Source organism: Pseudophryne corroboree, chromosome 11 (assembly GCF_028390025.1).
Source record: "Pseudophryne corroboree isolate aPseCor3 chromosome 11, aPseCor3.hap2, whole genome shotgun sequence".
Lineage (NCBI taxonomy): Eukaryota > Metazoa > Chordata > Amphibia > Anura > Myobatrachidae > Pseudophryne > Pseudophryne corroboree.
Genome location: NC_086454.1, coordinates 138,347,007 through 138,362,157, shown reverse-complemented (window position 1 = coordinate 138,362,157; position 15,151 = coordinate 138,347,007). Strand labels below are relative to the sequence as shown.

Below are 15,151 nucleotides of genomic sequence, written 5' to 3'. Positions count from 1 at the left end.
CGCTGACAGGGAAAGCACGCCCCTGCCAGCGAGGCACATGTGATTGGACAGCGGATCCAGTGCTGGATCCGCTGGTCCAATCACACAGTGGGACAAGGAAGGGACTCAGAGCTCTCCCTTCCGCCACTGAGTACCGTGATCTGCAGCTAGAAGAACCGGCGCCCAGAGCCGGCCCTAGCTTCAGCTAGGTGCTGGCTCAGCAACCACTACTGCTCTGTGGGGCACCCGACGTTCAGCGCTGCTGGCGGCTCTGCTCTTGCATATCTGAGCAGAGCCGCCTGCTGTAGCGCCAGAGAGGGAGCGGATTGTGTGTGCCGCGGGTAGCCGCCGCTGGAAGGTACCTGCCGTCAACCACTGTAGTGTTGTGGGCTCCCTGACCACCGGCCCTAGCCGCAGCTTTGCTCGCTACCGCCCCCTCCTCCTGCCATCCCGGAGCTGCCTGCTGAGACCATCCCGACCACAGGCTGCCGAGTTGGAACTGCCTGCAGCAGCATCCAGCCAGTGTCCAGATCACCCCCGTGTCCAGGTGAGATGTAACCTGAGGGGGGAGAGCATCGGGAATAGGCCAGCGCTATCACTCCTCTCTACTGTCCCCTATGTCCTGTCCCTATCCACTCTGACCTTGCCCTGTCACTTCTCTCTCCTGTCATTTCTGTTCTGTCCTGTCCCTGCCCCATCTGTCCTGGTGCTGACACCTGTGTTCTAGCCCTGTCCATGTCACCTCTGTCCTGCCTTGCCTTTTGTTCTGCCATCACTGTCCAGTCCATGCCACCTCTTTCCTGCCCTGTCACCTCTGCCGTGGTCCTGTCCCCTCTGTCCTGTCCCTGTCACCCCGCTCTCCTGTCCCTATGACCTCTGCCCTACCCCTGTCCTGTTCCCTCAGTCCAATCACCTCTGTACTGTCCTCACTGTATCGTCCCAGTCCCCACTGTCATATCCCTGTCCCTCTGTCTCTATCACCTCTCTGCCCTGTCCCTATCCTCTCTGACCTTGCCCTGTCACCTCTGTTGTGTTCCTGTCACTCCTCTCTCATGCCCCATCTGTCCTGGTCCCTCTCCCAGTCGTCCACTATCTCCCTTGGGAGGAGGGGGGGGGGGGGGGGGCGGGGGGCACCAGACAGAATCTTGCCTAGGGCATCAAATTGGCTAGGGCAGTCTTTGCCGGCGCCTCAAGTGTGGGACCCTTTCGGTAGCTCCTCGCCTCTCCCGAAGCTGGGTCAGTTGATGATCGGCGAGATAGTAAGCCATTTGCGGTTGCAGCGGGAATCGGCTCAGAGGCAGTAGCGGGCATTGGCTCGGCGGCAGTAGGGGTCATCGGCAGGATTCGGCGGACATTATGGCTGTAGTGCCTCACCAGCCACTGACCTCACCGCACGCCACTGGTATACAGTACTGATGGTGCCACCAAAGGCGCTCTGCTCGGGCCACCAAACAACAGTTTAGATACTGCTTACCTTCTACATTATTCATATAGGCAATCCGAGCAAAGTGTTACTAATTAATTGTATACACAGCACAGTATCAGCTACTCTAGCAACAGCACAACTCCCTTACTTGCTATATGCTGCAATGTCATTAACCCCTAGATATTGGGAAAAGATGATATTGTCCTACTTTGAGTGGAGCTCATAGGGAGATCAGGCCAAGCACATGGAGAAGATAACCTTCTCTGAAAATACATGTATGTGAGATTGTATGATGCTGAGTATGCTGTGCCCAGTAGGCAACTCAAAAATGTTATCTTCATATCCTAAATATGTCATTTTGCTCACCCCAGAACCAGTGGTACTTAGAGATGGGAGAATGTGAAGCCAGCCTGGCTCCACCCCACTAATAACCTCATGAATGGTGCTCAGTGCAAACAGGGACTTTGAGCGCAATTAGATCATTTTCATATTTAATCAATCAGGTACAGTCAATGCAGTTGGTAACTAATAAACCATACATTTATCAATGAACATATAACTAGTGCTAAGTCATTGTGTTTAACCACTTCTATCACTTTAAAAGAAATAAATAGATGTATCTGTTAAGGAACCATGGGGCAGATGTATTAACCTGGAGAAGGCATAAGGAAGTGATAAACCAGTGAAAAGTGCAAGGTAATAAACGCACCAGCCAATCAGCTCCAATATGCAAATTGACAGTTAGGAGTTGACTGGCTGGTGCATTTATCACCTTGTACTTATCACTGGTTTATCACTTCCTTATGCTGTCTCCAGGCTTAATACATCTGCCCCCATGGATGATCATTTCTGTGCACTTCAAAATCAGTCTCATGTATCCACGGTATAGAAAAGTTTGCCCTCTGCTATTCATATGTTTAAATATCAGTTTCAGGAAGAACTGTCCTCTTGGAGCTCTTAATGTGGCCATACATTAGGACGACCAGCGTCCTTACGATTACCCCCACAACTCTTTCCGACAGCTCCCAGGCAGCTCCAAGAGTACGAAAGATCATTAGGTCAGGGAAAGTACCTAATGATCTATTGTACGACCTGTGAATCACCGCTACCAAGATCGCTTGATCTGATGTGCAGCACGTAAGGTCACGATGATCCAGCATACGACCTGCGGGACCGCGCATTAGATCTTCATTGTTAGTGAAGTGCAAATGATTTGCACTTTCACTAACGATATATCAATCCGATATATTGATATTGGGCGCATCGATCCAATGTCTTTCAGGTTTGTGGGGGGCTTTAGAAAGAACCCATAGTGTGTTTGTAAAATGCATTGTATACTTAACATAAATTCTGTCTTTCAGTTATCAAGGCTACATAGCACGGTAGCTGCTTTGCTGTATTGGAGCCCATACACAGGGGGGTATATTTACTAAGGTCCCGATTTAATTAGAGTTTGTATTTTTCTTCTAAGTGTGATCACGGGAATTTACTAAACACAAATCTCTGCAGTGTTGGGGCTATTCGTATTGTTTTTCCCGGCAGAGTTCACAAATACGAGTGAATAGACCATCGGTCAAACACGGCTGTTATTTGATACAACTCGGTAATTTACTAACAATTCGTATTCTCAATCACTGCCGACAATGGGGGCATTCCGAGTTGATTGTAGCCCTGCAAAATTTTGCAGGGCTACGATCATGTCCATAGACATGCGGGGGGACGCCCAGCAGAGGGCTATCCCGCCCCGCATATCAGTGCCGCTCCCAGCCAGCACAGCTTTAGCGTCTGCGTGTGACGTCACGCAGCCGATGCGGCCCGCCCCCCGCGCGGTCCGGCCACACCTGCCTTAGCCGGACCTCGCCCACGAAACGGCGGCCAAACGCTGCCGTTCCGCCCCCCCGCCCATCAAACGCCTCTGCCGTCGATAAGGCAGAGGCGATCGTAGCGCAGTTCTGACCTGATCGCGCCGCTGCGATAAACTGCAGCGTGCGATCGGGTCAGAATGACCCCCCCAATAGCCAAACACTGCCAGGAAAGCATAGAATTCGTAAACAAAGGAGCTTTCAAATAGACCTCCTATTTGCTGGCGTGTTCAGATAGTCATGAACAGATCAGTGAGATCCGTGCATGCTTATCTGTGGAAAGGGGTCTGAAATAGTTAAAAAATAAAATAAAAAAAAATTGTGTGGGGCCCCCCCCCCTCCTAAGCATAACCAGCATTGATTTAAGGGGTCCCCACTCCTCCAGGGTAACCCGGCCAGGGATGACTAGTTGGAGGGGTAATGCCAGGGCCGCAGGAACCAGTATAAAAGTGTCCCCCGGCTGTGACATTATCTTCTCGGCTAGTGGACCCCGGTGCTGGTTTTAAAAATACAGGGGACCCCTACGTCTTTTGTCCCCCATATTTTAGGAACCAGGGCTGGCCCAAGAGCCCGGTGCTGGTTGTCTGAATACGGGGGACCCCAGTCAATTTCCCCCCGGTATTTAAACAACCAGGGCCGGCTCAAAGAGCGCAATACTGGTTATGCTTAGGAGGGGGGACCCCACGTAATTTTTTTTTTAACACTTTTAACTATTTTAATAGTGTACAAAATGAAGCCCTGCACAGATCTCACTGATCCGGCCGGGCTCCATTGTGTTATGTCCGGCAGTGTTTTACTCATCACTCCCGTAAAACACTGCCCGACAATACGAATAACATCGACATCGGAAAATATGAAAAAGCAAAACTCGGCAGCTTAGTAAATTCCCGAAACTGATTTTAAAAAGTTTCAGAAAAATACGAATGATAAAATTCGAGTTCAAGCTCCCACCAATTCGGCAGAAACACAAATCTTAGTAAATATACCCCAGGGTCTCTTTAAAATTAAATACCAACATTTTTTTGGACAAGTCATTTTATGTGATATTAAACACCTCTTTGCCTAATATGGCAGCTTGCACTGCGTCCTGAGATGTAGATTTTCCCTTAATTATGCATAAAACATCCCATCAAAATGTTTCATTTCTCAATTAACTATTAGTATTAATAGCCATCTGTCAGGGGTTCCCAAAATGGGTGTCAGGCACCTGCAGGGGTGACCTAGGATGGTGGTCCAGGACCAATTCAAATTATTTATGGTCAATGTAATAGGCAAAACCAGTAGTGGCTTCAAATCATAAAATATGTGGACAAACAGAAGTGAATCCTGTGTCTATGGATTGCATATAAAGCACAGCTTATTTAATATTTTTCTCTGAATTTCTCCATAACAAACTTTTGGCCTAGACGTACCGTGAACAAAATTCTGATACTCTTGGGTGATGTTATTCAAAATGTTTGGGAACCACTGCCATAGGTACATACATGGGTCAAACACTGGGCCAGACCTCACTACAGTCATGTTCCTGGGAGGTAGACTCAATTCTTCAGGCCCCAGAAAGAGTGTAGGATATCAGGGTGGGGCACAGCTTTGGTAAATGAGGGTGTAGATGACCGAACAGATGGTAGTGTGTGGTTAGGCAGCCATAGGTGGGCTTTGTTTAGTTTTATTTTTTTATTTTCAGATAATGGGAAGTATGATGAGCTGGCATTGGGAACTCACCTCAGTGGGCAGATTGGCAGTTATTGGATCATCCATTTCCCTAAAATGAAGTAAAAGAAGAAATGTGTGAATATATAGTGTTACATTCATTTTTAGGAAAAGACACAGAAAGGGCAATGTAATAGCCTGCAACTTGTAGGCATCAGGCGAGATCCTGCCGAGTCTGCCCGATGTTTTAAAGAGCAAACCTGGTTTTGCCCTTTTAAATAATTGCCACTTAAAAGCATTTGGCAGAATTGCCGGGATCTCGCCGATGCCTGCAAGTCGCAGGATTTAAAAATTTCCCCCAGAAGGTGTAATACAATCTCTGTTCCTGCTACTATTAGTGCACTTAAGGGGCTATATAACTAAATACGTAATGGCTAAACACAGCCAGCAACATCGCTAGTTTTTCCTTGTATCCCAGAGGTTAGTAGGAAAACAACTGATATTGGGGTACCGTATATATGGCTCTATATGTGCGCAGCCAAAGATCATGGTGATGTTCAGTGGCACATAGCCCTGAATTATATCAGTCTCTTGTAGTTTCTCAGTGTTCCCTATAGATTCAGAGAACTGCAGTAAGACATGATACTATAATAACAATAATAACAAAAATAAACCATATTAGACAATAACATACTTATACAATTAGGTGCAAACTAATGTTAAAATAAGTGCAAAAATTCAAGGGTTATTTTAGCCATTAACCCCATCTCCAAATAACCAGATTGCTCCAAAGTGTGTTTCGCCCAATGACACCATGTTTGTAGAGGGCAGCGTGCCATGCAACAGTGACACTTGTTTATTGCATGGAATAATATGTCTTATAGACTGTTAAGGGTATATCAACTATATTTATACATTCACAGAACGCCCAATTTCTTGAGTATCTTTCCACAATAGATAACAAAAATATGGCAAATATAAAATATATTGAAACCTACAGAATTAATTAGAATGATCTTGTAATCAACTCCACTCTTCAGCCTTTTTTTAGCCCCCTGTATTTTGTGATTTTTCACTTCTATTCTATGAAAGACTCCTTTTTCTTACTGACACTTACACAGTTCCGTGACGATTTTCTGAGAAGACTCTCAGGACAAAATCTCCTTCCACATTGGGTTCATAAGTGGACGGTACCACTATATATTCCCCAGGGGGAAGCTTGTGTCGGGTGCTGACTTCTCGCAGGTTAATGAACTGCTCGGAACGCGCACGTGAGGAGTTTGATAGGAAGAAGTCTCGCTTAAGGTGCACAGCTGATTGACCCAAAAACTAGTGAACGGAAAATAATATGTTACTATAAAAAAAAAAAACAATTATAAAATAGAGAAATATATTAAACAGGATAAAGATACCTTAATCAAGGCTATTAAACTATAAATGGGAATTAGAAAATACTGTATGCAAAGAAATATTTTAGGTAACATAATTAACAAGAGAGACAGACACACTGGCCCTGTCCGATTCATGCAAAATACATTGTAACACTTATGTGTAATAAAAGAGATTTCCATTTATATGCTAACTTCCCTATTCCTTAAGGGGGGTACACACGGAGAGATCCGTGCTTAAATTCTAAGCAATCTGACTAGATTGCATACAAATTAAGCACAGATCTCTCCGTGTGTAGGGTGCAGGCGACAGCGATGTGTGGTCCCACGCGTTGCTATAGCTGGCTCTAGATTTGGCATGCATGCATGCCAAATCTAGGGAGATCACTCATTTCACTGCTGGGTAAAATTAGTGGCCCCCCTCGCTCAGCACACATCGCGCTGAGTGCTGAGCGGAGGGAGAGATGTGTGCTGAGCGGTCTGTGCTAGATCGCTAGATCGTGTGTACGGGGCTTTGGTTCCTTAGGAGGTCTATTTACTAAGCCTTGAAAAGAGCTAAAGTACCAGCCAATCAGTTCTTAACTGCTTTGTTATAGGTTGTGTTTGAAAAAATGACAGTTAGGAGCTAATTGGCTGTTCATTTATCTCTCCAAGGCGTAAAATGAGCATACACTATCTGGCAGATAATCTGCGGTTGGAATGAAAACCTGGTAATGGATGAGAGCAACTGACAATCGATCATCTGCTCCCAAACACTAGAAAATGGACAAAACCTGTTGTTTATACAAACTGGTTAAATTACAGACAGGTTTTGTCCATTTTCCAGTGTTTAGGAGCAAACGATCGATTGTCAGTTGCTCTCCTCCATTACCAGGTTTTCATTCCAACCACAGATTATCTGCAAGATAATTGTATAGTGTATGCCCAGCTTTAGTAAATAGACCCCTTGATCTGGTTAGTTATGGTTCTATCCAAGATACCCCTGTTAATCTCATTATCTATCTACATGTACAGCTCTAGTTACAAGTGAGTATGTAATCTGAGGAGCCCCCCACTAGTGTTTAACACTGTTATGTCAGGGGAATATACTGTACGGAGTCAGATGAAAGAGGAATACCGCTAATATATTTAGTGCAGGAATTTTCCCCTTGTGTTAATTAACCTGTTCATAATAGTTAACATCTCATGTGTAACACAGCTTGTATTGATGCTGTGTTACTGCACAGTCCTGTAATTTAGGGACCTAGAAATCATTTTCCTGCTCCACAATACACTTCTAGCTCCTGTATCTGATGAAGGAGACAATAAACCCCTGTGAAACGTGCAACAGGGAACACTGCAGCCTGACTAATTTCTTACCTGTAGACATCGGAGCATCTACAATATTTGCAGTCTTATCTTGGAAATATTCTACCTTCCTACTGAAAATAAAACCATCATCTTTCTACATGGATCACAGTGCTTCCATGCTCATTTATACCCCTTTTCCACTAGTGTAGCACGGGTCGCAGCCATGTCGCCTGACACGGCTGCGACCCGTGCTACAGCCCCCTGCAGACAGCGCTCACCAACCCGGCAATTGCCGGGTTGGTGACGCGCTAGTGACGCGGCAGGGGTGGCGCTGGGAGATCACATGATCTCCCAGCGCCGCCTTCCCTATGCACTGTGAACGGGAGCCGTGTCGCCTCGACACGGCTCCCGTTCACACTAGACAGCTAGCCGGGTTGAACACGTGTTCAACCCGGCTAGCTACCCGGGTAGGATTCCCGGATCACTTGATCCGGGAATTTGCCGGGGGACCCGTTTCCACTAGGGAAAAACATGAGTAAATGCGCGCCCGTGTTTAAAAAAGCTAGTGGAAAAGGGGTATTATAAACAATGGGGCAGATGTATTAATCTGGAGAAGGGATAAAGAAGTGATAAGTGCAAGGTGATAACGCACTGGCTGGCGCGTTATCACCTGCCACTTATCACTGCTTTATCCCTTCTTTATCCCTTCTCCAGGCTTAAGACATCTGCCCCAATGACTGAAAGGGCAATGTATCCTTATTACTGGTTTTTTTAGTGGTTATACTGGTTCCTACACCATCCTGGATTACAGTACTTTATAGAACTATCTCCTGAACGGAGAAAATCTTCATCTTCACATTTCCGTGCTGGGCAGAACTTTCTGGATTTCTATTATGTTAAAAGCCAAAAACCATCTTAGAGAATAAGGATTTGTTTGTTTGATAAATCAAAAAACACAATTTGAAATTACATTTGCATTCTTTCCCCAACTTTCTGTGTTTGAGGCCGGTAGCAAATAAGTGACAGGAGACAAACTGAAAATGTCAGGAATTAAAACAGTTGTTTTGAGACAATCATGTGTTTTAAAACATATTATTGATTCAGGAGATAGCAACACTTCCATACACGCATAAAAAGGAAGAAGTGTGAGAGACGTTTACCATAAGAAAACACATTACTTATGTGGAATATTAGCATCTGAGCTGTGAGCTAACACACAAATGGTCTTCAGTCTGAGAGATATATATACGCAGTGTACGTACCTCCCTGGGGACCTGCAGAAACACAAGGCACAGATATACAAATCAGTAATAGAGCACAGATATACAAATCAGTAACAGACAACAGACTAAACTTATTGTCCTAACTACAAAACAGGCATAAAGGAGCTAAATGGTGTATTAAGTGGGGGTGGACTTTTTTTTTTTTTTGCAAGAACCTATTATTGTATCCCCTGTATGAACCTTAATAGTACGACGTGTGTCCCCTCTGCAAGCCTAGAAATAATAGCTTTATTCCATATTCTACCGTATATAGGGGGTAATTCAGACCAGATCGTAGCAGCAAATTTGTTAGCAGTTGGGCAAAACCATGTGCAGTGCAGGGGTGGGCAGATGTAACATGTGTAGAGAGAGTCAGATTTGGGTGTGGTCTGTTCAAACTGAAATCTAAATTGCAGTGTAAAAATAAAGCAGCCAGTATTTACCCTGCACAGAAACAAAATAACCCACCCAAATCAAACTCTCTCTCTGCAAATGTTATATCTGCCTCCCCTGCAGTTTTGCCCATCTGCTAACAAAATTGCTGCTACGATCAGGTCTGAATTAGGGCCATAGGGCCTAATTCAGACCTGATCACTAGGCTGCGTTTTTGTTCAGCCTGCGATCAGGTCTGAATTGCGCATGCGTGTCGGTCCGCAGCGACGGGATGGTGCGAGAAAAGCGATCACAAGGCGATTGACAGGAAGAGGCCGCTTGTGGGCGGCAACTGACCGTTTTTAAAGAGAGTCCAAGGAAACGCAGGAGGGGCCAGGCGTTTGAAGGGAGGGTTTTTGACGTCAGCTCCAGCCCCGATCATCGCACTGGAAAAGTGAGTCCTGGTCTGTGCAGAGACTGCACAAACTTCTGTTTGTGCAGCTCTCCTGCACATGCGATCGCATGGGTTCCATTTAAGAGGATTTTGGTACTTACCGATAAATCCATTTCTCTGAATCCTCTAGGGGACACTGGAGTCCTATACAGTAGGGGTGTGAAGCTTGCAACCGGAGGTGTGGCACAATCTAAAATTAGCATTGTGTGCACAGCCGGCTCCTCCCCCTTCACATCCCTCCTCCCTCAGTTTGGAAAATTTGACTGAGAGAATAGGACATGATTCTATAGCACCTGGCGAGGAACCGAACCGTACAACATGTCAAACAGTATCCAAGAAACGGTTAACCGAAAAACGAACGCTGTTTGTACGAACTGTTTAAACAAGAACTTCGAACACAGCAGGCTGACAGCACCGAGGCGGGCGTCCAGTGTCCCCTAGAGGATTCAGAGAAATGGATTTATCGGTAAGTACCAAAATCCTCTTTTCTCTTTCATCCACTAGGGGACACTGGAGTCCTATACAGTAGGGGACGTCCCAAAGTTATCCCCAAGGGAGGGAGTGCTGTCGGTGGCCTGCAAAACTAAACGTACGAACTTCTCCGGACGCAAAGTTATCAAACCTGTAATAATTTGTGAACGTGTGGGCTAAAGACCACGTTGCCACTCTGCAAAGTTGAATAGTGGAAGCACCTCTGGCATCCGCCCATGAGGCCCCCACTGATCGGGTGGTAAGAGCACCCGCCTGAACCGAAAACTGTGTTACAGGAAATATAAGCTTGCCGAATGGCAAGTCAAATCCGTCTAGACAAAGACTGCATAGGTGCAGGCCAAAACTTCCGTGGCCCATCTAAAAACAAAACAAATGGTCCGACCTTCGGAAAAGTCGATGTAACCTACACGTATACCACTAAAAACGCGGACAACATGCAAAGACACGTCCCCATCTGCAAGACCCATCTGCAAGACCCTAGGAAGACGGGACCATGCATGGCTGGTTTACGTGAACCTCCGAAACAAACTTAGGAAGGAAATCTGTTCCTGTACGGAATTCCGTCCTATCCGCATGAAAGATGAAAAAGGGCCGTCTACCCTATAAGGCTCCCAACTCATAAACCCGCCTGGCCGAAACCAAGGCAAGCAATAATGTGATCTCCCAAGAGAGATATTTCAGGTCTTTTTTGCAAACGGCTCAAAAGTTGGAGTTCTCCGAAACTCCAACTCCAAAATGAAGTCCCACGGCTCAGTGGGAGGACGAAAAGGGGAACGTATGCTCAGAACCCCCAGTAAAAAGGTTTGACCTCTGGCAAGGATGCCAACCGCCGTAGAAATAGGATGGAGAGAGCTGAAAGTTGAACCTTCAGAACGCCCAGTATCAGTTCTACCTCTAGACCGGCCTGAAGGAAAATAGAAGTCTGGATAAGTGGAAGCTCGTCGAATTCCACCCACGTACTTGACACCAAGCCATATATCTCTTCCAATCTATGTAGTAGTACATGATTGTGACCAGCTACCTAGCTATAAACATCGTAGAAATGGCCGTTCTTGGTATCTCTCTGTCTCTTAAGATCCGGGTTTCAAGAGCCACGTCGTTAAACTCGACCTGTGCAGGACTGGGTGTTGAAACGGTCCCTGACATAACAGGTCCTCCCTCCGAGGCCACCGCCAAGGATCTTCCCCCAGTAATCCTTGCAGTTCTGAGTACAACTGCGGGACCAGTCTGGTGCGATCAGGATCGCCCACATTCGTTCTCTTTTCAACCCTTTCGGAAACCTGGGTATGAGTGGGAAAGGAGGAAAAATGTAAACCCTCCTGCAACACCAAGGACACGTTAATGCGTCCACTCCGTCTGCTGCTGGATCCCTTGTCCTGGACACATATCTGGGTAGCTGATGGTTTTGTCAAGACGTCATTAGGTCCACTTGACGTAGACCCCATCTTCATACCACAATGTCGAACATACGTGTAGGCACCACTCTCCCGGATGTATGTCCTGGCGACATGAGAGAATCTGCTTTCCCAGTATTCATCACCTGGAATGAACACTGCCAAGAGGATGATGCGTCACCTTTCTGCCAACAACAAGAACCTTGTGTCAGCCCTTGGCGCCTTCCTGCTCATTGTTCCTCCTTGACGGTTTAAGCAAGCCGTCGTCATGCCATTGTCCGACCGTATCCTGACGTGTTGACCCATGACTAGGTCTTCGGCTAAGTACACCGCTCTAAGTTCGAGAATGTACATGGGTAGGCTGCTCTCCAGTAACGTCCATCTGCCCTGAAAATGATGTTCCTCTAAGACGACACCCAAACTTCTGAAACTGTCGTCTGTTGTCAGGATCCTCGAATCCCAAATGCCGAAACTCTTGCCAGCTGCGAGATTCCTATGTAACAACCACCAAATTAAGGAGGTTCGTATGCGCGGTGGAAACCGGATTCTTCGATATAGAACCCAGCGCGAACTTGCTCCCTAAGCAATGCGTTTATCTGGAATTGTTGAAAATGAAGTCTGCTGTATTGGAGAGCCTCGAACGATGCCACCATTGTTCCGAGAAGATGCATACAGAGGTGTAGCGAAACCGTGTGTGTGTCCGCAGTTCCTGAGCCACTAAGCTCTGCAGGACCGGGACCTTGCACTCTGGTAGGAACACTCCCAAGTGTACAGTGTTCAAGAGGAGACTGAGGAATTGAGTCTGTTGAGTTGGCATGAGGATGGGTTTCTGGAAATTTACAATCCACCCATGTTGTATGAGAAATAGATGAGATGTCTGAACATCCTTGATCAACTGTTCCCATGCCTTGATCCGGAGATCGTCTAGAGACGGTACAATCGTGACACTCAACAAACTCAATCCTGCAACCATGATTGCCATGGGCTTCGTAAAAATTTGTGATGAAAGACCTAATGGCAAGGCCCAGAATTGGCCCAGAATTGGCAGCGATCCATCACCAGTGCGAACCCTACTATTTGGATATGCAGACATGCATCCTGTATGCTTTCTGAGGGCAGTGGGGCAATCCCGTTGTAAACAAACTGACTGTGAGGTCTTTGCAAAAATCCAGTTTGTTGGGAGATTATGTTGTTTATGTAAAGGTCTGGTGAGGTTGTGGCCCAGATGTCCCGAAAACCTTCCAGACGTGAGCCCACCAACAGGGACCCCAGGTGAGCTGTTAGGCTGTCATGCCACGGTTTTGTCAGCAGGTTTATCCTGCTTTCTGGTTGCTGCCTGTGAGCGGCCTCTCCTCTGCCCCCACGTACTTGTGTACCGAAACCTCTTCCCCGGGCTCAAAAAGGACTGTGATCTAAATGAATGAAATGAAAAACTGGTCCCAAATAACCTCTCCGAACCTTGGTTCCTGTATAAGGTGTAGGCATAAAGGTGGATTTCCCTGCAGTAGCCTGCAAAATCCACTTGTCCAACTGTAGACCGAAAGGCATTTCACCCCCAAAGGGGGTGTATTCTACCGCCTTCATGGTGTCAGTCTCCCTGCCATTCTCTGAGCCATAAAATCCGTCTAACCGATATGGCCGATGCGGAGATGCGCGATGCTATCCTTCTAATATCCTTTGAGGCTTGACACAAGCATGAAACAGATTCATGACTGTGTTCCGCCCGTTGGGTAATCTTTCCTAAGCTATTTTTCCTAAATAGCCTGTACAATACGTCCAGACCATGCTCCCATGGCCCTGTAGACCCAAGTTCAGATGATCGCAGGTTTCTGTGTTGCACCTGCTGCTACCAAAACTTTGCCTTGCAAAATCGTCACATTAAGTATTGGTAAGATTGTCTTCTTCCGACAACCTTCCTAGGGAAGCATCCACTACTGGTGGGTTCTCCCACTTAACCATTATACCCATAGGCAGGGGATAAGTTACTTGAGACCCCTTTTTTTTTTTTTTTCTTTCCAGAAATTGAAAATGTTTGTCAGGGGATTCCCAAGCCTCTTCCATTTGAGATTGGAGGGATTTAGGAATGGCAAACACTACTGAACGCGGCTTTTGGGATTCGAACAATTCGAATTTTTCTTCCATTACCGCTTCAAATAAAGACTCAAGACCTGAGATTGCCGTGTCCTTTTCTGGAAAATCGGCGCTTAGGTTAGATTCAATGAACTCACCTTCCTCTGTATCAATGAGAATACCCTCTTCCTCCTTCCGGTATAATAGGAAGAGGTCTCTTAACTGCCTTGCGCACATTCGTTTCTGTATGTGTGGGTGGCGTTAACCTGATGAGAAATTCCTCCACCAATCTTAGTTTTATTCTATTTGCAAAGTTGAGCATGTTCCCTTCCTTCATGCTTTCTGCAACCGCAATCTGGTTTAGCGTGCTTGGCTGGTGCTTTTGACTGAAACAGCAGACACACACATATAGAATATTCAGCGGTACTTTCACCCTTTTAATTAGGTAGAGAAAGACCGTAGGGATGATTCAAACAATAGCCTTTACCTGGCCGGCTGTGTCTTCAGAATTAAATTATTAATATTATCTTCCATATAACAGCCGTCTTACAACCCTTGCACCTCCAACTGTGAATCAGCTTTCATGAGCGGGGTTGATGTTCAGTTGCATCCCTTTATTTTCACGGGATCTTTTAAATAGAAGTCCTTGAAAATATAAAGCATAAAGATCTATGATTAATATATACAGGAGGATCCTTTGCAGCAGTGACCACTATTCACCAGAAGAGGGAGCCAAATTCTCTGTATTTTTACCAGGCCAGATTTCTCATAAATAGAGGGAGCACTCATATTTTAATATAAGACCCCACCCCCTATTCTGACTGGCCAGACCTCATGTCCCCACGAAGAGGGGCGTGTTCTTGCTAACAGTGACGTTTGGCGCCTCTTAGTCCCGAAAAATGGCCGCATTTGAACATTTTGTGACACCTCAATTACATTTACAAAAGGTACCCTGTGGCCCCCGTAGCCCCGAATGTCTCAGCGCTAGTTGGCTTTGCCGTCCTCACAGCGCGTCCCATAGCGAGACGCCTCTGCTGCATGAGTCACCCTCCACCCCGCCGCTCACACAACACAGTCTCTCCCGATCTCCTCCACATGCTGCACCGCGGAGTTACCTTGCCGCGTGTGCAGCTTAGAAGCGGGAAGGGACGGCTGCAGCTGGCCGGGAGGCTGGAAGACTGACACTGTCTCCGTGAGGCGGCGGGAGGGGGATGATACCATGTGCCTCGTTCTTACGTCCGCTAATTTCTGCTACCCCTGCTGCGGCTACACTGATCTCCCCACCGCTGTTAACAGGGGAGATCAGTGTGTAAAAAAAATAAAAATTACGCAGCGCTCACTGAAGAGGGGATGCAGGGAGAGCTGGCTGGAGGTACTGGATAAAGCTGTGGAGGGAGGGAGGGAGAGCGGGGGACGCCACGCTGCTATTGTTGTAATAAATAGTCAGATGGCAGCAGCGTGGTGTGGGGTTAAGAAACTGGGGCTTCTGTTACTACCAGTACTCACGACACC

General features: G+C 46.5%; 1 protein-coding gene across 1 annotated transcript in view; it reads right to left on the bottom strand.

Moving 5' to 3' along the window:
• CAPN1 (calpain 1) overlaps positions 1-15,151 on the bottom strand; it is a 105,938-nt gene that overhangs the window by 32,475 nt on the left and 58,312 nt on the right. The window contains exons 12-14 of the mRNA XM_063944855.1: positions 8,858-8,869; positions 6,035-6,246; positions 4,990-5,029 (exon numbers count right to left, since the gene is read on the bottom strand). Of these exons, the coding sequence (XP_063800925.1) occupies positions 4,990-5,029; positions 6,035-6,246; positions 8,858-8,869 (264 nt within the window). The remainder of the gene's footprint in view (positions 1-4,989; positions 5,030-6,034; positions 6,247-8,857; positions 8,870-15,151) is intronic.